The sequence below is a fragment of the Photinus pyralis genome, unplaced genomic scaffold (assembly GCF_008802855.1).
Source record: "Photinus pyralis isolate 1611_PpyrPB1 unplaced genomic scaffold, Ppyr1.3 Ppyr1.4_LG8, whole genome shotgun sequence".
Classification (NCBI taxonomy): domain Eukaryota; kingdom Metazoa; phylum Arthropoda; class Insecta; order Coleoptera; family Lampyridae; genus Photinus; species Photinus pyralis.
In genome coordinates, this window is record NW_022170819.1 from 19968977 (window position 1) to 19991150 (window position 22174).

A 22174-nucleotide genomic window follows, 5' to 3' on the forward strand; every position below is an offset into this window, starting at 1 on the left:
CGTTATTAACTTGTACCTGTACCACTTGTCGTATCACGTCCTGATCCTCAGTCACACTAGACTTCTCCGTTACTTCTTCGGGAGTGCTTACATTTTCCTCGTCTACCGATGGCGAGCAATTTGCCAATTCCGCTTGAGCTTCAAGGGCGGTAATTGACCCGATCGTTTTAACGATAACATTCGCGTCCTCGCTTACACTATCCCTAGGATGAATTTCCCCTCTAACCATGGCCATCATCAGATCTTCCTGTTTCTTCCGTTCCTCGGGACTAATTTGCGGCGGCGGCGGATCTTCGCGTACCTCGGCATGCTCGAAGACTTCCGTTTTAGTTTCATCAATACGTACCGTTTTAGCGTCTTCCTTCTTTCCGCCGTCATCAAGTTCGTTTATGGGGCCGATTATCTCAATGTCACTCTTGGCAAACACGTTATTCCCGGATTCCGTTGTTTTAATCTCGTGACTAACACTGCTCGGCGGTCTCTTCTTGCTTGCACCCTTTACGTTTTGCCCTACCTTTTGAACGTCGTACGATGTCGAGAATAGCCCTCCCATTTTCTGCACTAAAATGATTCAACTTGATTTAACAAACAGAGCGAATCTCGCGGTATTATAAGAAAACGAATGTTTTTTTACAACGGAGGTTATCACAAATAAAACCGTTTTATCGTCTGATAAGGATTGTTTACGGTAGATAAGAATATAGTTCACTATTTTCAGCAATTAAACTAATACTACATGTTGTTCAACTGGGGAGGCTACCTATGCTCTTTTTTTAACTTTAAAGCCTCCAAGCAGGCGCGAATTTCGGCCAGTGTCTCGTTCTGTAGCGAAAACACTTCTTCGTCAAATTCTTCGTTTTTAATCGCATTGACGTCCATCATGACTTTCATTAAGTTTTGGTAGTAGTTAACGTAGTCGATTTCTCCATCGATCTCAGTTTTTAAGCGAGCTACTTCTTGCGCTATCATTTTCAATCGTAATACGATATTGTTTTCATCAATCCATTCAGATCTTTCCTCAATTTTGGTAGTCTGAAAGGGAATCTTAAATTGGCGTAGAATCTTTTGCATAGGCTTACCAAATTCTCCATCTGGGATTCTGTTGTGAAACTTGAGTGGTCACAAATATCTGGTTTGGATGTTACATATTCAGTAAAACGAGATTGAAGATCATTCAGTGGTTCGGATTTATATTCGGTTACTCCTTCTAAGTCTTTTGCCTTCTCGACTTCAGGAACAACCTATCGCAGAAAACTGGGATGTTATAATTGCTCGCATTTTTAAATAAGGAATTAGTACTATATTTTTTTGGGTATTGTTGCTCGAATTTATTCTAAACTTTTGCCGTAGAAGGTAGATAATTGATGGGGAGGAAATTATGAAGAAATACCAAGATCGAAATGAATGAAAAAGTGACGTAGGATTTACTAATCCACTTTGGTCCTTTCTTTTTCAATGGACTGCAATACTACCACAGTAACGACTTTAAAATAGGCAAAACATTTCTGGAATCGTCAGGGAACCTTTTGGTGCATTTAAAAATACAGAAAACAGTCCAATAGCAGCAAGTGAAGTAATCTTTAGAAAACTAAAAACATATCTTATTCCAGAACGACTAGACCGGGGAACGGGACGTGTTGTAATTATGTAATTATTGCAGTGTTATATGAGAGTAGCGGGTAGTCCGATGTTTCCCGGGAAAAAGTGCACAATTGAAATAACGTAACAGTTTAATATGAGAGAGTCGCTTTTAAAGGAATATACAACTTTCCATCGGAAGTTGCTCAAAATCCAGTTGCTTACGATCCTTGCTAGTGGATTTTGACTTTTAGGAAACAAAAAAAGGATTGTAACCGGATCTTAGAGTACTACAATCGGGGCGGGTTTTTGGCAAAAATCCCACCATGACGTGTCATTTTTCAATGTGTTGCTAAATTGTTGCATGCCGGTTAGACAATCCCTTAGAATCGAATATGGTTACGAATTATTGGCATACAAAGAAATATTTATTAACGTCACTTTATTTCTATTATGTATTACTCTGGTTTCCAAACTCTTACTTAATTTGCACTTTAGAGTTAGCTCTAATATAACTATAACTAATAATAGCTTCTCTGAATTCTCTGAAATACTATTCAGTGGTTACAGATATTATACTTTGTTTCAATAACAGTTTATAAATCTCAAATTAATATAACAAATGTTTTTATTACTAATTAAATTAATCTGAGCAAATTAGGAGAAAGAAAATTGTACTTTTCTGTAATTAGTAAAAAATAATTTTTTTTAATTGGTTTGGGGGTCGAGGGGCCCATAGGCGAAAACTATGTAGATCCGGCCCTGCCAATCATAGTAACCTTTTGTTTATTTAACGCCTTTTAAGCTACCCAATAAATAACTAAACATAACAGGGTGGCATACCGTAAAAATGGCTTAAAAAAACCTGTTCCGCGAGAAAACACGTGGAGGGTTAAACTTGCTGGCCTAGCAGATGCGGATAAAAATATAAAAAAATAACTACTGACTTTCGTGAACTTGCACAATTTGAAAAGACGTTAATGGTATGTATTTTTGGTGGAAATCCAGATGATACACTAAACCTTAGGTATAGAAATATTACCTATTGATAAATATCAAAGGCAAAATGTTTCGTTCACGCTAGAACCTTCCCCTAACGAAATTAGCTGTCAAGTACCATAGCACAGTATAAAAGAAGGATATACTGTGACAATAGCCTACGAGAATATTTGTGCCGAAAACGCACAGTAAGATGTAACTACATAACCGTCTGTGGTGCCATGAAATGTAATTACCGAAAGAATGTTTTTTTGGTTCTTCTAAGTCTAATGTGTAATAAGGTTTTCTCTGATGCAAGGGACCTAATTTGAGTAATCTATACCTATCATAATCTTATTTATATACGAAAGAAAGGTATAAAAAACAATCTACTCCATTATTTTCAAAATGGCTGTCATATTAATATTTTAAAACTAAATAGCTAAATATTTAAATCGCCGTCACTTTGAAAAAAAAATAAAGTCAGTGGTTATTTTTTGTAGGTGTACTTTGATCTTTGTGTTTTAAACATTTTTGCCACATTTCATTGAAATGACCAAGTTCTAAATTTTTTACTGAAAAATACAAAATTCGTCCACCATCTTGGATTTTGACTGATTTCTCGGGCCGTGATTAATGGGGATTTTGAATATGTTAAAATATACACATTTTTGACAATAAGTTATCCCTCTCGTGCGAATTTAAAAAAAGAGTGTAACAAGTGGTCGCTCCTGGCTTGGAACGCTTTTGTTTAAAAATTTGCAAATTTGCCGGTATAGAAAAATTTATACGTATACATAATAATGAAAGATAAAAACGATTTACAGATAAGAATCGAAACGCTACAGCGTTGCAAGTTTTCAAAACTGTCGTAAAGTATGAAGGACGGCGTTTCTACTATAGGTACCTTCACATGCACAAAAAACATAACCAAAATCGGTTTTGCGTTGGAACCGTTTCAGGTGTAGGAGCCGCTGAGTACATAAGTAAAAATCTGGTGGGAGAGCGACACTATTAGCTAAACTTTCGAGGCAAAACTGCGTTACCTAAACGCGAAAATTTTTAAATAACGTAACACAAAACTCCTCTCCTAGCTTTTGAGGTGAATCATGTGAGATCGCGTGGAGATTCATTGTTCGAACCGAAAGCGGTACAGTTGAATTCACGAAGTTTCTGAACCAATTTCACCAACAACTTCAAATTGTTATACCATCTGTTTCTTGCTCATGTGTTAAAATAATATATGTGATGGAAAATAAAGAATTCGTTTGAAATTCGTTGAAAATTTAGCATTCCTGAAGAGGTCGACCCACGGAAGTGGGAAATGTACGTATTTTTTATGAGTGATAAGCTAACCCAAACCAAACATTTTAGTGATTTGTTTGCCCATTAATTGTGGAGTTGACCTTGAAATTCTTTAACACCATTTGTGTGGATTAAATTTTATTTAGCATACAGAGGTATTTAAATTTGTTTTTTTACTAGGAAAATGTGCCAGGTGTTGGAGATAATATTTTAAATTACGAAAAATAAAGAAAAGTGGAATTGGAACGATTTTATTTGTACCAAACAAGTTAGTTTACATGATTTATTTGAGAAAAGAGCCAACCTTCCGCAAGTTAAGAATCATTAAAGGTTATTAATTGCTGAGCTAGCCGTGGTAGTAATTATTTTATTACACGTAATTTCATATACAATAATGATACTACCAGTGCCGTAGAGATTAAAATTCATTTTCAGCCCCTGTAAATATAACTAATAACTGAAGGTCGGCGGCCATAGCCAACGACGTGTTTTCGTTGAATGGGCCCTGGAGCAGTTGAAAACTAATAATTTTCATTTAAAAAAAGGTGGCAGATGATAATAATATTTTTTAAATATATCTACGCAATATAATGCAAGAAGAATTAATCCCTAAGAGAAATTTTCCGAAATATTGCATTTTCCCCCAACATTTGCGAGATATTCACAATTAAGTTTTTACATCATCAGTAGATGTGTCTCGTCTAGAGCATCATGCCGCCCTTTGAGCGTACCCTCCTCCGAAACTTCGTTCTGCAGATATTCGCTCTTAAAGTTTTGACATTACCGATGGATTTATTTTGATTTTGTCATTTGGTCTTTATTTTTGAGTCAGCGGGGTATCAGCCAAGGGCTGCTCTACCAACCCAACCCACCATAGTAGAGCAGTCAAGCTTAAACTTTAACTGCGCCACACGGGCCTTCCCGATGTCGCAATTGTCGTTTGGGAGAGCCTCCCTCCGACAATCTGTTCTTGAGATATAAGGAATCATATCCGATCACGATAATGGATTCAGGAAGAGGGCTATGGTTGGTAGAAATTAATTCTTTTCGTTGAGACCTTTCATTAGAGTAGGTACCATGAAGGATAACACCAATTTTTAAAAAATGCGCTAGAACCTTGAAATTTGTTACTCTAGCTACTGACTGGGTACATCCCATAGTCACAGCCCCCGAAGTCAAATGGTGATATAAGAGTATGTATGGATCATCGATATTGAAATCTCTGTCAAAACAGATTCCTACGCAAGATACCGTTGTGTAAACTACGTCACGTCAGCACCTTCAATAAGTTTGGGGAATCCTGTAAGTGATATAATTTCAATTTTCAAGTATAAATCTGGTGGGTTAGTTACGAATAAGCACGGAGTTGGTTTATTTTACTTGAATTTGTATTCCATTGTTTGTTTTTCTTTTAGTAATTTGTGTAGTTGCGTAATTTTTGTTTAAATTTTATTTTATTTGTAAATTGTTAAGAAGTTAGAAGTATGGTTACATCTGGTCGTTTGCGATAAGAAGCTTTTTTTATCAAGCGAAATTAATCAACGCATGTGTTTTATCACTGTTAAGAGATGCAGGTGTTACGAAGAATTGTGCGTTTTATAAGTGGGGACGTTTGGCGCATTCTGTCTAGGCTGGCGTGATTCAAGTCTAATTGTGATTGCCGGTGTATTGGAAAATTCATAAAAAAGGAGATTATGGTGTAGAGGAAGTAGTGGTCTTTTAAATATAGGAATCAACTGAAAAACGAGGCTGGTTTTGCCACGGTCGAGGAGCCGGTAAAACATTTTACGCTAACTTTTGGGGTAGTCGGCCTTATTTGTTTAGTTTTAGAGTGATTTTTATAATAAATGTGGTTGTGTGAGAAGTTTAACGGGTGTTGCCCAATTTCGGAAAATAGTTTCGTCCAGTTGAAAAAGCAAGCAGTTGTACTACAGTCAGACCTTTTGTTATTAAAGGTTATAGGTTTCTACCGTACGAACAGCTACCGAAAATTTTTCATCTTATTCATCAAGCTAGTTTTGTTTCTTATCTAGTTCGTATAAAGCAAAATGAAGTTCATAAACTGACAGCATTTGTGTGTGCGTTAAGTGCGTCTAGTATCGCAAACCTTTTAAAACCGATTATTAAGGAAAAACTGTAAGTAATATAAGATTCCTTATTTTAACGGTCGTCCGCTTGCGTGGGGGTAATATGTCCAAATAGGTCTTCTAAGGCTTTCTATCTTTCAGGGATTTTGCTTTAATTCCCTCATGCGTCAATCAATTAATTGTGTGTTTATTCGAACCCAAAGTGCGAATCAGACAGAGTTTTCGTCAAATTTTTCTATTCGTGTCCAAGATTTATTTCAGCTGTTGATACAAATTTGCGAAATAAATTCTTTGGAATTTTCGAGTTAATCGAAGCCACCCAGTCTCTTAAATTGCGAAATTTTAAGTAAATATTGGGATTTTTCCTTATAACAAATGCCCGATGTGTACGAGGAGAGACTGTAAAATTTTAAGTTCTAATTTTGATTTGATTTAAGCTAGCTGGAGAAGTGCTTTGTGAGCGGCATAGTGACCGCATGCCATTGCACACAGCAATACTTTATTTTCTGCGTTGAGTGGAGCCAATATTTTTCCTTGTTAGATGCTCCCAGCGCTTTTTTGCAATTTCCATTGGATTATGAAAGCTTTTTATTATGCACTATATCTACGCTATCGCTATTTAAGACCTTCTGACTATGATTGTCTATTTGTCACAATATACAGGACGTTTGAAATAAAAAGGGCACCTCAATATCCGATTGCATATTTGAACTTCCGGTATCGCGTCCGGATCAACCGGAAATAGATGTAACTTTTGTTTTTCAAATACGCCCATGGTTTTTTAAGATACTTGAAAAGAGCAATTAATGTCCTATACGGCAACATAAAATATGCATAATATGGTTGATCTTATGTATTTTTGGTTTCCAAACCCTTACTTGATTTGGATATTAGGGTTACATATTGTAGAATTCGGGCAGTCTTTAAATCCCAGAAATCAATTTTTATTCGTCTTGGAGAATGGAGTGAACATGTTTTGGAAAAATTGATCAGAACTGGAAAGAGGATCCCTTCAATTTACTGATATTTAAGTCTACACATATTTTGGGGGTCACCAGTTTTCTAGTCCCGGTTTAACGAAGGATTATATGGTTTTGTGACAAAGGGCGTCTTTGTGACAAAGGGCTTCTGATACATCAGATACGAATGCGCATAAATCATTACCCTGGTCAATAGCTCGTCTTCACTGGCATTATTCGATGTGCCATTCTTCACTTTCTCTGCCACATGTACTATTTCTTCACTATCACTTCTCCTCACGGTAACACTGGTTTGAATGATCCTAATTTCTTCATAGTTATGTTGCTCCACTGCTTCAAGCGAATGGATCAGAATGTCGGGGGTTGAATGAAAAATTTTCTTGGGAATACTGTCTTCACAATGCAGCTAAAATGAGAATACAATACTTTGGAAACTTGGTTTGTAAATTACTCGGTCTTCTTCTAAAGAGCTCTCCAGTTCCCTCTCAACTATACTCTGGGAAGAGTTTCTCTAAAACATAAGGGTGAAACTTGAATTTGTGATTATCAGACTTACGTGTTTGACTGGATCGCTCGTATTTTCGACTAGGGTTGCTAGTGCCTAAAATAAGTCCATCGAAATTAACTTTAACTAGGTGACGACTTACAGCATTGTCAAATTCAGTTGTGAACGAGATCGTATCGTAGTACTCCACTGCATCATAAAATATATCGTTGTCCGAGGAGATGGTGTGGCATGAAGGTCTAGGATCCTGAACTGTGCGAAATTGTGGACCAGATTCTTTGATACTCGTCGATTCCGACGTCACGCGACCATGTCGAAACAGTTTTATTCGTTTAGTGACTGGTGGAGCTGGGTGTACCTCCTTTAGTTCGCCGTGTAGTTGGGGCACACTATAATAATCTTGAACGATGTCTCCATAAATTTCACTAGCCGTTAAAGATATAAACGAAATAGCTCTTCTTTCCAATTTATTAGAGCTTTTAAGATGCTTTTCGAAGTCATAAGATCCGCGCTTGCATAATTTAGCACCCATGTTTAACTGGGACTGGCTTCAATTACCACATTGTCTAAGAATGCGATTGTAAAACTTATCAATAAAGATTAGATACAGTTCTAGCTAGTAAATTCCAACTGCCATCTATTAGCGAAGTATTATAGACAGGAGCTTGTCATTTCTGGACAACAGGAATATTTAAATAATTTTTAATCGTACCAAATTGACAATGACAAAATAATACAAACACGTAAATAGCAAGTAGCAATGAAATGGAAGTCAAACCACTGTTGCACTGAAAGAACTACTGGACGCTTTCCGATCCAAAGTTGCCATGCTCTTCTGTATCATCTGCATCGCCTGCTGCTTAGCGACCTTCATATCAGAATTTCCCGAGCAGTCGATTTTGTCCAACTCCATCATTAGCTGAATCAGCACCTCATCGAGCCGGCAATAGTTTTTATCGTTCTTAACACCGACGAATCGTTCCACTTCGTCCGCCACCTCCACAATCTTCTTCCAAGCGTGATCAAACTTCTCTTGGTTTCGCCTTTTTCTCATCAGCAAAAGCTTACAACCTTCTAAATCTTCCAAGAGCTGCTTTTTATGGCTCGCGTCACCCGCATTAACGTTCGCCAACTGCTCGCGCAGTAAATCACCTTTCTCTTGCAGCTTTGCTAAGTCAGAAGTCCCCGCATCAATCCTTCCTTTCAAATCTGCCACCTCGTGTCCGATCGCCGCCAACTCCTCGGACGGGTCAGCGATTTCCTCGTCAGCCTCACTCGTCTTCGTCTTATCTTCAAAGTACTGAAGAAGCTTGACGATGTACTCTTCGTACTGCTCCTTACTAAGCACAATCGACCTATGACCCCTATCGTCGATGACTTTCAACTCCTGCAAGCATCTCGCCAGCTCCTCTTCAATTTTCGCGTAACCCGCATCTTTGTACTTTCCATCGAACTCCTCCGTCTTCACCTTGATGTCGACCAATCGATCCCTAAGCACGTTAATTTTACGATGCGGCGAACTTTCCGGCACGATCTCCGGTTTCGAAGACCGTTCCTCGAGAACCTGCAGATATTTCTGTATCTTTTGTTTGGTTTGCGTTCTGGCATTTTCGAGCTTCTCGTCGCCGACAATATCGATGCCGTCCAACTTCCGGCTGCACTTGTTGAGGTTCTCTTGGATTTGCTGGAATTGCAGTCCGTCATAGACGCCGCTGAATCTTTCAACTTGCGACTTCAATTTTTGCACGTCCTCGATTACGTTCTTGGTTTCCTGCGCGATCTGACGCTTCGCATCCGCAATTTCCTTGTTTATTTTAACTTTCGCCTGGTTCTCCGCCAGTTTTGTTTCGAGCTCTTGGTGGTAGAACTGTATTTGTCGTATATTGTCTTGTTTAATTGCAAGATCGTCGTCGATCAGTTGCAGTTTGACCAGGCAGTCCGAGAGGCCCTGCTTGATTTTGCTATAGTTTAAGTCTTTCGTGACTCCGGTGAAGGTTTTGATCTGTTGGCGGAAATATTGTATTTCTGCGTGAATATCCATTACCTCGCAAGCCTTGGAGTTTTTCGAAGGTTTCTCTTCGAGCACACGGATGGATTCCATTATAGTTTTCAGGGCGCGCCTCTTGTTACTTTCGATGGTATCGCTCTTCTTATTGTAATCGATCTTTTCGAGCGAACTTCTGCATTCCTCCAACATGCTGCGAAGTCGTTCGTATTCTTTGTCGTGTTTCGTGCATTTAGATTCTCGTATCTCCTGCAGTATAGCTTTGGCTTGCAGTCCAATGCGTTGCATTTCACCGATCGCTTTGACGGCAGGTTGCGCTTTTATTTCGGTTTCGACAGGAGGTGGAAGCCTTTTAACCTCACCAACCGTGTCCAAAATTTTTACGGTTACAAGGCTACCGGTACTTCGACGCTTTTCGATGACATCTAAAGCGTTCACTTTTTGTGCGGTGCCATTCGAGACCCTCTTCAGAACATCCACAATTAACTTGGAAACATCCGAACTGATTTTGTGCACCTGTAAATTATGATTCAGCCCATTCCACTGGTTCTCGAAAGATTTCACTTTGTTCAAAAGTATAGATTCCTCCGTCTCTTCTGGAATCCTCGCCTCTTCGTGGCAGAGGGCCCTTTCATTTAGCGTATTTAAAGCGGTTTGGATCTGAGTAATAGCGGCTCCTTTTTTTCCTCGAACCTTCTCGCTTACGTCTTCAATTTCTGAAAGTACAGTCCAAAGGAATCTGAGCTCCTTGTCTATTTTCCCAAAGGCTGGATCATTCGCTCTGCCTACGAAATTGGTGGTTTTTCCTTGTAATTCGTTGATCTTGGTAGATTGCTCGGTTAACTTACCAAGAGCTTCAAATTCTCGTCGGTTTGCTTCGACTCGCTTGGCCAACTCGTCCATGGTATTTTTAATTTTTGCCACAATATGCGCCTTCTTATTTTTTTCTTCGTCATTAACGCATTCAAAAGGATATACCATAGTCCAGTAGTTCTCCAACTCCTGTTGTATACTCTTGCACTTAATATCGCCTCCAATTCCTTCAAACAAGAGCGCCTCGGCGCCCAACCGTTCCACTTTCTTATCGATGTTCTCCAACTGTTGTAAATTTCCCCGCTTGTTTTTTCTAATTTGATTATTATACTTAATCAGTCGTTTGCCAATCGCCGCCTTTTGCTCGCTTAGGGGAGTATGATTTTCGACAACAATCATTTCTAAATCAGTATAGAGAAGTTGAATTTTCCTTTTCAGTAGCTTAAGTTGATTGTAGTCGTCCAATTCAATACAGAGCTTTATGTCGCGTTCCAACTTTTGAGTGTCTTCTTCAATTCGACTCAGCGTCTCTCTCGGTTTATCTGAAATATGCAGCGCTTCTTCAGTTCTACTTTTACGCATATCTGATTGGGCTCTCTTCAATTGGTTGCTGCACTTTGCCAGTCTATCTGCAATTTTCGCCTTTTGTTCGCCCAAAGGTGTCCGATTGTCGACGAAGATTGAATCCAGTTCCTTGTATAGAAACTGAATTTTTTGTTCGAACAATTTTTGATCACTCCACTCAATATTAAGCTCAATATCGTGTTCTAGTTTTGCCGCCTCCTGTCCGATTCGGCTGATGCTTTTGGCAATATCAATTTCATCCCTCATTGGAGAGGCCTGTTGATGCGGAGCGAAGGATTGAATGAAAGAATGCGATTCAACAGCGGCGGAGTCCAGCGAGTGTTCGTTGAAATCCACTCGAGTCTCTAAGCGCTTTAAACAGTGTTGTATGTCGCCTAAACCGTCGTCGCATCTGTTCCGTGTTTTTGGTTTTGACGATGCGAGTTTCTTCTCTTGAAAGTCCTTCGAGATACTCGCCAGAGTTTCCTGAATTTGCGAATACCGCTCGCTTTGTCGGTTACCACCGAAGAGATCGATTTCTGTTTTCACATTCTCTATCGCGTCAAATTTGGTCTGTAAGTCATCACGTTTTGGCGATTTCCTAGAGGAGGAATTTCGCCGCAGTTGAGCTTCTTGTGATTGTGCCGCTCCCATTTGACCTAAAAATTTCACATACCTTAGCTAGCACGAATACACATCTAGCATTTACCTTCCAAATTCTTTAAGACACTTCAAATCATGACTGTTTGCCACAGTTTTTTTACAAAACCCTACAGGTACTACACACTTTACAAAAATTTCGTTGCCAATATTGTTATGAGTAACGCGTTTAAACGATAATCTCGTATTAGGTGTATTTAATAAAGATAAGATTGTAGTATCACGTTGTTGTAGGTGACTGGTTTTATTAATCGGGCACATTTTTGTGTCAGTAAACTACTTGGTAAAATTCTCTTTGGATTGGACTACTATGAGTAGATTATTTTGCTGTATCCTCAGAAATGTTGCTAATTTATACCTATAACTACCAATACCTTTGCTATTTCCATTTGGGATTTAACTAAAAGAAACTGAACTACTTTCTCCATTTTTAGAAAAAGACTTAAATTTACTAATTTTTTCAAAACACGTGGTAATTGGGTTCAGATCCCTTTACATATACAGGGTAGACATTTTGTCTGAAACCCTGAATATACCTTCAAAACGACTTTTTTTAAGGAAGCTTTTCATGGTATCCAAAATTATAAAAATTTTTCCACTTGTGGTGGCGTCTGCATGCCTAGAAGATAAGATTTTTCGATAGAGTGCTTTTGTATTATGATATGGTTGAATATTCTCTGCATTTAAAAAATATTTGGAATTATACAGGGTGCGCCCACAAAGTAGGGCGCCAAAATGGTACATTTTTTTAAAATAGAACCCCCTGTATTTGAATGCATTTGTGAATTCTACGTGTACGCCTTTTTTATTATATGGTTATTATCCGAAAAGCTAGTAGTTTTCAAGATAATTCAAGTTTTAAGAAAAAATTGGGCATTTGCAAGCTTCAGCATATATTGTCAAAATTATTACTTAAATTTTGATTCCAGGTTTTATATCTTATCCTGGGTTAAGTAAAAGTCAAATAAATACATCTACCATATGAAACATTAAAAATATAGCTTACAGGGTGTTTTTTTGGTAGGCCCAAAGTTGCAAAATTTCATATTAAAAGTCTCACTTTTTTTAAATAGAACACCCTGTATATTTTCTGTCATCATTCAGCTCCTCCAAAACCTTCAATTTTTGATAATAATGTCCTATACCCTCGCCTATACCTATCTCTGATAGTTTTCAAAATATCTTGGTTTTCCTGGATTTTATATTCTAATCTTTAATAAGTCATATGTAATTTACATAATAGTAAGGTGGACATGCAAAAAAAAGGCAATTTTTATCTAAAATTCTGGCGGCTACTCCGAATTAGGTTTTCCTGTAGTTTTCCTAATTCGTAAGAGAAATACCGGAGTAGTATAAAACAACTTAAGACCTTCTGCAGAGGCACCTCTAAAAAAAGCATTATGCGGGTCACTCTGTAATTGGACACAATCCTTTTGAGGGCCCAGAACAAGAGAGGGGTAATACATAAAAATAAATAAATAAATAAATGTTGAAATGCCGTACATTTCGCACCACATTCAAATCTCGGTAACAAAGCCAGGTGGTACGATTGGAGCTCCTATGTTGTGTTATACTGCGGCGGTTCCTTTGTGTTGAGACGTGAGACATATTTGTGAGGGAAATTGAATCAAAACGAGGCGCTTTGTACGAAGAAAAGATACGAGAAATGGCACACAGCCAGGAAAAAACCTTCATTATACAAATGAACCTGGCATAACATAGGCAATTACAAGAAGTAAATCATTCACGGCAGCATAATGCAAGAGAAAAATACATATATCAAATCAGGTATTGAGACAAATGCAGCTAAACAAATTAATAAAACGAGATCAATGTGGCACAATAAGTACAAATGGTAAACAGAAAAATCGATTTAGTACAAAAAAACACATCAGAAGATACATAAATTGGAATCTCTACTCCAGCATCGGGTACCATTAGTTTCAGACGAAAAAGTACATGTAAAAAGGTCAGCAGTCGATTATCATACGAGAAACTTACACACATCAAACAGAAGAAAAGTTAATTGGAGGCCCCCTCTTCGTATTGCTAAGACACAAAATCTGCAAACCGCACGAGAAGAGGAAACAACATGATATAGCGAAGAATCGGAACTGTATTTATTTATTTATTGTTCCTCTCTTCTTCTGGTACTTCCTCTGGATGTTTCGAAATAACTAAATGAAATGCGTTTTTAAATTCAGCCACGGATATCCCAATACAATATATGACTCCCATGATTCAATTTTGCGCCCATAGCACTAGAGTATGAAGAAATTAGTGAAGATACCTGATCCCAAAACTGTACTACCTGGGCGTTTATTAAAAGTTCACCTTTTACTACGCGAAAATGATCCACCCTATATAACTTGTATATTGCATCTGATTTAAATACAAGAGACTACTCAAAAATTGTCACCATAAAATTTTCTTTTTCTTAACTTACTTACTTTAAGCTAATATGCTCTTTACCAAACGTTACAACTTTTTAGCTAGGTATTTCAGAAGTCCATTAGCAGAATTTTAAGAGTTAAATGGGGGAAAACATAAAGTGACTAGTCTATTGAGAAAGAAAAGTGAAACAGATTCTGTAATCGACGAAGGCGATCAGTTGATCTCATGTTAAGTGTGCTGCCCTCTCTTTCAGAGTCAGTTTTTTTTCGCCTATTTAAGTACGCGACTTGTTTTTACCAACCGCACGTTAGATTCAGCAAACAACGTTTTTGTTTAAGTAGTTAATTTGGATACTACCATACATTTTATTTTAATAGAGAACTTTCTGCTAGTACGTATGTACCTTCGAAGTTTCGTACACAAAACATGAGACTACTGTCGTAAATATAGCCCTAGATGGCCTGCGATTGATTGCATCGCATCGCAACTTGTTAGAAAAGGCAAGGATATTTGCTTGCGATTAATTCGCATCGAAAAGTATTTCATAGCTCATCGCGCGATAGCGTCCTGTGTGAACGTAGCCTTAGGCGAAGCCGTCCGTTTCATTCTGTCCTCGTATTCCGATAGGTAAACGTCGGTTCAGTTGATTGATTGAAGAAATTTGCTTAAAATTCAAAAATTGTCCAATCAAGATATTTAATTGTACCTTTGAATATAAAAATGTTATATTCAAAGATTGTACTGAACCGTCGTGGTACAACGGTTTACTATTCAAAAAAACTTAATGCAGATTTTAGAAATAAATCACGAAGACAGCAGTGTCAATGGAAGATAAATCAATTGGTGATTTTGATTTACAGTTTGAGCCGTTGGACTTTTGGATTTTTTCTGAAACCAAAGGGTAAAGAAGGAAACAAACCAAGAAACTTTGATCCGACAATAGAACTAAATGAACAGTTTCATAATTATGTTGTTGATGTTGAGCATGTTTGTCAGAGAGAAACGTGAGAATCGATTAGCCTGAGTAATTAGAATAATTAGTCGATACAAATGCAAATGGCACTCGCTTTACAGATTAATTTTAGGTATCACAGACTGCAGTTGTCAATAAAATGTAATGCTGAATTGTGCCACGCTGAATTCTGGGTTGCAAATAAGATGCGTGGTATATTCTCGTCGTGGCATTAATAAATTGATTGCTGTTTATATAACCTAGTATTTCCAAAAACAAAAGATTAAAAAGCTATTGAGGATGTCGGAGAAGTTATCCCCACAAAACGTTAGTATCTATAATATAATTGTTTTGCAACATTTTCAAAATCCAGTTCAATTTCACTTGTTAAGTTATTGTCTATTTTACTCTGATCGGCGTTTGTTTCGTGAAATGCAATTTACAATTGTAAAATAAGTAACAATTTGGTTGTAGGAAATTGCTTTGAGAAAAAGGGAGTTTTCCTCTACCTACCCTATAGAAGTGTTCATTAAGAAATCCTGAAAATAACGGTGATCTCTTGTTCGCAACATTCATCATACTTATTTTACAATACCCAGGACGATAGTATGGAAGTTTCCCTTATAAGAATATTGGTCCTGAAATATGTACATACCTATAACCATAGAAATATAAGACTTTTCCTAAAGTATTTTGAGTCGCTGGCAAGCCTTCTAGTGTTTTAAAGACTTCATTAACAACATAAGGGAATAATCTTTCCCACTGTTTTGCTTGTGTGACTGTATTGTTATCATGTTAGGATTTAGGATATTGGCTTTACTAGCATAGTCCAAATTTATTTTTTACTTTTTTTAGTAAAAACTCCTTCCTTGGGGCACGCATCGACACCATAACGAACCAATTAGCGAAAAAGGTCGAACAATAGCGCTAAAAACTGATGCAATATTGAGTAATACACTGTTTATATCTAAAGAACCCAGATGAAACAGATTCTATGGGTACCATTGTTAGAAGATTACACAGGATTTTTTTCCTTTTGAATCTTAATTTCGTATGCTTGCAGAAAAGCGCAATGCCAATAGGTACAATTCTTTATTAGGGGCGATATTCCCTGTCCAATAAAAAACGCGTATGGTATACTTTAATGTCATCAGTTGCGTGACTCGCCGCATAAATGCGTCTGATTGATTATAACACGTTAATTAAAGCATTTGCATACAATTTTTGCTTCTTTTACTACGAAGTAGAAAGCTTTTTTTGGTCATTTGTCACACACAGCTTACTTTGTCTCCGCTGCATTAAAAAAAAACGTATAAATGGCTGGAGTAGTCAATACCTCGCAAATGTTGCCAAAATTAAATGTTTCCAAAGCTATAAAAAGGTCTGAATCACCAAGGGAAAGCTGTAACAGTGAATTACCAAACTTGAACTGTTTACTTTAAAATGTATCATAATACGAGTTGCACCAGCTAGCTTAATCGACTCTCACATGGATGGAACTGATCTTTAAATGCTCTTTGATCCAGGGCATCTGATTTCAAAGTTACTACTGAATCTGGTCGATCACAAAACTCAGAATTTCCTAAATGGTTAAGTACCTATTTTGAATAAAAATATCTAAATGAAGATTCCTCCTTTTGATGATCTACATACACCAGGATTCTGATCCCCTTACCATAATTTGGGGTAATGTCCGTATTTGAATAGTAATTTAAAAAGAAATACCCCCCCCCCCCTCTCAGTTAAACCTCATCAAAACATATACAATATAGAAAACTTAATGTGACAAATTAAAATTTTATAATATTTTACAGGTTCTTGAATTACAGCAAAACCCACAAATATCACAATACCTTTTATCTCGTCAGTATTAGCTAGGGAAGTAGCGCCAATCTCCAGAAAATCGCTCGTAGAGAAAAAATTCCCCTAGGACAAGGTCAGCGTTCCGTGGTATGTGCAGTCGCGTTATTTACGGAAGCTCGAAAACCACCCCAAAATATGTTGATAATTGGATAAACAGTTTCGCCCAGATTAAGTAGCACTAAACAAGTCTTCAACTTCCATAAATATGCGCGCTGTTTCGGAGAGTTCCTCGCTATTATTAAATGATCTTAACTTTGCAATTGCCTATATTAATTCGTTTATACCGAAACCGGTTTAACTTTCTTTAGTGTTCTTGCAATCACAACATAATTTAGTTTGACCGTCGTCGAAGTTTTGGTGTGAATATTTCCAAATACGCAACAGATTCACCTCGGGCGTGGCTGTCGCCGCTATTCATACACAGCGGTACATATGATAATTTAATTCGTCGAGGACAAAATTATAAACTTGAACAAATTTAAATGCCAAGGCAGGTTAAACAGCGTAAGCTAAAAAAAAACTTTGCGAACGACTAAACAAGATTGTTTTGGTACGAGTACGGATTGTTGTTGAACGCCTAAATCAAGGGATGTCAAAATCAAAGTGTTTTGAATAATAAACGATGATTAAGGTAGGAACGATAAATAAAATATTATTTCACTTATACCCCAATAATGAAAAGCGACATTTTATTTTGCATACGAATTCAGTTACCTTTAAACCCTTTCATTGTATACAAAAATAGACACACCCTCTACCACTGCTTATTTTGCAAGAAAATACATTTAGGGCATGTTTTGCACTTTCTCTACCCACGTAAAGGGCAAGTAAAAAATCCCGGAACGCTATAACGTTTCTTATGGAGTTTTTTATTCTGCGTCCGATGTAAATAAAATATACAGAGTGTCGCATTTAAAAACGAAAAGTTAAGATCATTAACTAGAGCTAAACCGAAATTCGAAAGAAGACATTATTAAATGAATCAATATTTGATATACACCGTGTCCAAGATAAGGGTGTCTATCACGGGGATCTCGGAAACCATAAGGTGGTCAAATTAAAGAAACGTTGCACATTTGAAGAGTAATTATCATGTTTTATATAAAACCAAAAAGTTCCGATTATCTCCGAAGATATGCCAGAAAAACTTTGTTTTTATTTTTGTCTGATCTAAGTAGCTCAAAAAAATTAATAAAACACTTTCATTGCCACTATAAGAACTCTACAATGAAAGAGATTTTTATTAGAACGCTTCGTTTCGGAGAAATCATTAAATTTATTTTTTTATATGGCCCGTAAAAAATAACACGCTGTATTGAGTAGCATGTTTAATTACGAATACAACGATGTACGGTGCACAAAAAAAAAACAAAAGTTAGAAACGGTTGGTTTCAACAGAATGGTGCACTCGCGCACAACGCCATAATCATGCGAGGATACCTATCGGACAAGTTTTCTGAAAAATGGAAAATTTGTGTTTGTATTTTTTGTATCTGTTCAAATAACATCTGAAAAAAATAAAAACAAAATCCGCAAATTTTGGATTTTGTGACATCTCTTCGGAAGTAACCGTATAGCATCATAAGAACCTTTTAATTGGGCAACTTTTCTGTAATCTTACCATCATGGTATCTTCTATAATCTATAGTTTTCGTGATCACCATGATAGACATTATTGTTTTGGACACAGTGTATAAGCACACCACTTAACGCCACCATTAAAAAAATGAACATTGAGCAAATGATCATATTCTCTTCTCCTAGGAAGTACTGCAATGCATGTAGCATCAAAAAAAAGATAGGCTTCGCGGATCAGCCACACTGGTAACTTTCAATTGATATAGAAATTTGAGGGTGATTAATCGGAATTCCTTATTGAGAATCCAATGTTTAAGATAGGAAATTGTGCTCTGGGCAGATTTCTAAATTTGCAAATTGTGGAATTTCATGGAGAGTAAAAGGCATTCGAGTTAACAACTCAGAAAACAATTTGGATTATGGGATTTTTAATAGAATTGGTGGACATGCGCAGTGGTCGGTAGTGCGACTTCCAAAATTTGGCAAAGAACCAAATTCACAGTTCACGAAGGGTGCCGTCATCATTTTGTACGTTAAAAGGTGGTTAAGTATGCGTTCTTATTTGTAAATTGAGGTAGTGTGTTCCTTAGGAAGAAGTAACGAATGCAAATGCGATGGAAAATTGTGACCCACTTCCGCCACCCTAATAATATTAGAATAACACGCAGTCGACATTTAAAATGTGTAATTTGCACGGTTGTTAGTTAAAAAAGGGTTTATTCTAAATTTCGCCTAAAACTTGCAAGCAACAAAATGTAGACGAGACACTTCCGTCGCTGAATCAGTTCAAATCAACGGATAGAATTTTGTTTCCGAAGAGAAGGGGATTAAACTTTGTTTCAAGTAACATTCGCGCATGTTAATTTAATTGACGAAATAAACTTGAGGGCGGAGAAGAAGCGAAAATACTTTTAACCTACTGTCGCTTCTCAATCTCGATTCGAAATTGAAAACTTTTTACGCTTGTCGAATTACAAAAGCTTTTCTCGCTGATTTATTGAGGTTTTCTAATCTAAATGGGTCGGATTACGAATGTGTCACTGAAAGGGTTGTTATCTAGATTTAAAGTCGCGATTTAGCAAAGACGGCATTAGTTACATGTTGTTATCTAACCTAATTTCGACATACTACATCGTTTTTGGGTTTATTGCCTACTACACACAGTCACACAAACAGTGATATAAATAATTAGTCGATCAAAGAAGAAAAGCATGCATTTCAATAGAAAACGTACAAAAAAAAAGCGTCAATCACTAAGTGGCGGTACTGAGGATCATATTATCCTCGTTTGCCATGGGCTGATTTGGTAAAGGTCTCCCCAGGCGATCTAAAATACCCAGTAACTCTTGGATTCTTTGGATTAAAATCTTCTTTTCTTGCTTAAGAACGGGATTATCATCAGTGTCGAAATTGTCCAGTTTAACCAAATTCTGTACAAGCCTGTCATGTATCTGATCATACTCAAAGTCCCCTTTCGTGCCGTGAAAATATCTCATTGAATTCTCCAGTTCGTCAACCAAATGGCGGACATTATCGATCGTGTTCGAGCTGGTGGTCTGTTCCACACTGATCTCTTGCACGTTTCTTACCACTCCGTTTTCTTCGACGATCGATGCTGAGCGGAAGATGGTTTTAGACCTTGTCGAATTTACATAGCTGGCTCTAATCTCCGCAAATTCTTCTTTGGCAATCGGACTGGTTGGCAACGTATTTTTCAACATTTCCTGCGATATTCGAGGAGGCGCCACGGGCATCACCTGTACACCAAACTTAATTTTCGGACTTCCAGGGGGAGTTGCGCTAGTAACTGATTCAGTTTGACGCATTTCTACCACTTCCGCCGGCAACATCGGTACGCCAGATGTAATTTTCGGACTTTCAGGAGGTGCAACCACTTCGGTTTGGGGTACTTCCACTACTTCCGGATCTGGAACGTGCACTTGGACCACCTCCGGAAGAGCTTCACATACCTGCACCTCTTTAACCGGCACCTTGAACTTCTCGTCAAATTTCCGTCTCGTCTCCCGTACCTGTTGCAGGATTTCCTCGTACTTCTCCCGATGCTTATCCTTGACCACCTCGGAAATGCTGCCCAGTTCTTCCTCGACCGCATTCAGCTCACCTTGGATTTGGTCGCGATTGTCGTCGTCTAATCTTCTCTGAATTTGGTTCAACTTCAACTTGGACTTCTGAAACAGTCCCCTTTGGCTGCTCCGGCCGATTTTCGAGATGGATTTGTTACGTTGAAGCTGCGACTTTGAATTTTTACCGCCCATATTACGGCGATTAGGTCCTGAAGTTAAAATTGAACAATGGTTCAATTTATTTAAAGGGACTCACCTGTTTTTTGTGCGAACCGTAAATATCTAATAGATTAAATATGGCGGCTAGACGGTAAATCATATTTGAGATAACAACTTTTATCTTAACGTTAAACACACAAAGTGTATAATGTAGATAAATGTTAAATATAGATCGAATTTAGTTACGAGGGTTATTCCATTTTGTTGAAAATACCTATGCATCATTCTGAAAGGCAACAGCGCTCGAAACCTATAGGGAGTGTAGGTAATGACTATTTTGATTATTCCAATTTCGTATTTTTGTGTAAGCAACTAATTATTTGTAGCGTACAAAGGCTTGGTCGTTTGGGGTAAATAAACAGAAAAGTATCTGCAGAAGCTTTACTCCCTATCGCAATACAAAATTAAATAAATCAATATGAAGTGTGTGGTTGGGGTCCGGTCGGTTAACTAATAAAATAAATAAAATAACAACAAATTCACTGATTTCGCAATAGATCTGAGACTCTGGAAACGATAACCGTATAACGCCATATGTAAAACACAAATAATCATTATTTACCCGGGATCATTATCATTTCCAATGTCCCCGATCGTTGCATGGATTGCGAAATTTGTGAATTTTTTGATAAAGATTATGCAGATATTCATTTTTCCAACGAGAGCAAAATGATTGCCACATTTCCTGGATTAGCTGACATCGCGACAAACGTGACATATTAATATGGGACAAATCAGAATCGGGGGGTGCAGATTAAGGTTCCAGCGTCAGGATATCTCCCCGGAGTCAAACTGGTAAAATCATTCTGATCTGAACTAACAGGGCACAAGGGACGCGAACCTCAATTTGATCAAAAAGTGTATTTAAGTCTCCTAAGCGAAAAATTTGATTGCCAACTCCCTATTCATCGGGTCCGTTAACTTGGCCCGCCCACTGAGAGATTTGATAGTCGTATTATTTTGAAATGAATGCGCTCGTTATGCGCTCATATGCGCCACCGTTAATAACTCTTGCGCCATTATCGTTTTTTAGAAATCCGAAAAAACATTTGGGGGGGGGGGGCAAGTGAACGTAGCCCCCCCCCCCCCAGTACGTATTTTGTCCCTTGTAACTAGGTCACCTGATACATTTGGTTATGCGCTCAATTGCGCCACTTGAATTAAAGCTAGCGCCATTACGGTTAAGCCGTGACAAATTTTCAAAAAGTGGGGGGGCCAACTTAACGTTTTTAAAAGTTACTTTTTTTTAACATCTTTTCATACGAAATTGTACTCTCAGGTATGCGCTGAAATGCGCCGTAAAAAGATATCTTTGCGCCATTATTGTTTTTTGGATATCCTTAAATATATTTGGGGGGGGCCAAGTGAACGGAATCCCCCATAACGCATTTTGCTACCGGTATTTGTGCCACTTGATACATCTGGTTATGAGCTCAATTGCGCCACTTGAATTAAAGCTAGCGCCATTACGGTTAAGCCATAAAAAATTTTAAAAAGTGGGGGGGGGGCTAACTTAACGTTTTCAAAAGTTACGTTTTTTAACATGTTTTTTCTACTACATCGTACCTTTCATCATCGCTAAAATGCGCCGCAAAAATCTTGGCGCCAT

The 22174-nt window shown here is 37.7% G+C and overlaps 3 protein-coding genes across 3 annotated transcripts; all 3 read right to left on the reverse strand.

Annotated features, from left to right (window-relative positions):
• Positions 1-725: 725 nt before the first annotated feature.
• LOC116178310 lies at positions 726-8120 on the reverse strand. Its single transcript, XM_031497775.1, has 6 exons — positions 7576-8120; positions 7485-7529; positions 7380-7439; positions 7113-7334; positions 1080-1241; positions 726-1032 (listed from the first exon to the last, which is right to left on the reverse strand). Exons 1-6 carry the CDS (start codon positions 7963-7965, stop codon positions 757-759), a joined length of 1155 nt encoding a protein of 384 aa, XP_031353635.1. The 5' UTR covers positions 7966-8120; the 3' UTR covers positions 726-756.
• LOC116178309 (early endosome antigen 1-like) lies at positions 8120-11732 on the reverse strand. The gene is made up of 2 exons (XM_031497774.1): positions 11525-11732; positions 8120-11474 (listed from the first exon to the last, which is right to left on the reverse strand). The coding sequence occupies exon 2, from the start codon at positions 11467-11469 to the stop codon at positions 8206-8208; it is 3264 nt and encodes a 1087-aa protein (XP_031353634.1). The 5' UTR covers positions 11470-11474; positions 11525-11732; the 3' UTR covers positions 8120-8205.
• A 7728-nt stretch (positions 11733-19460) lies between these two features.
• On the reverse strand, positions 19461-20663 carry LOC116178970. The gene is made up of 2 exons (XM_031498639.1): positions 20603-20663; positions 19461-20555 (listed from the first exon to the last, which is right to left on the reverse strand). The coding sequence occupies exon 2, from the start codon at positions 20536-20538 to the stop codon at positions 19516-19518; it is 1023 nt and encodes a 340-aa protein (XP_031354499.1). The 5' UTR covers positions 20539-20555; positions 20603-20663; the 3' UTR covers positions 19461-19515.
• Positions 20664-22174: the final 1511 nt, after the last annotated feature.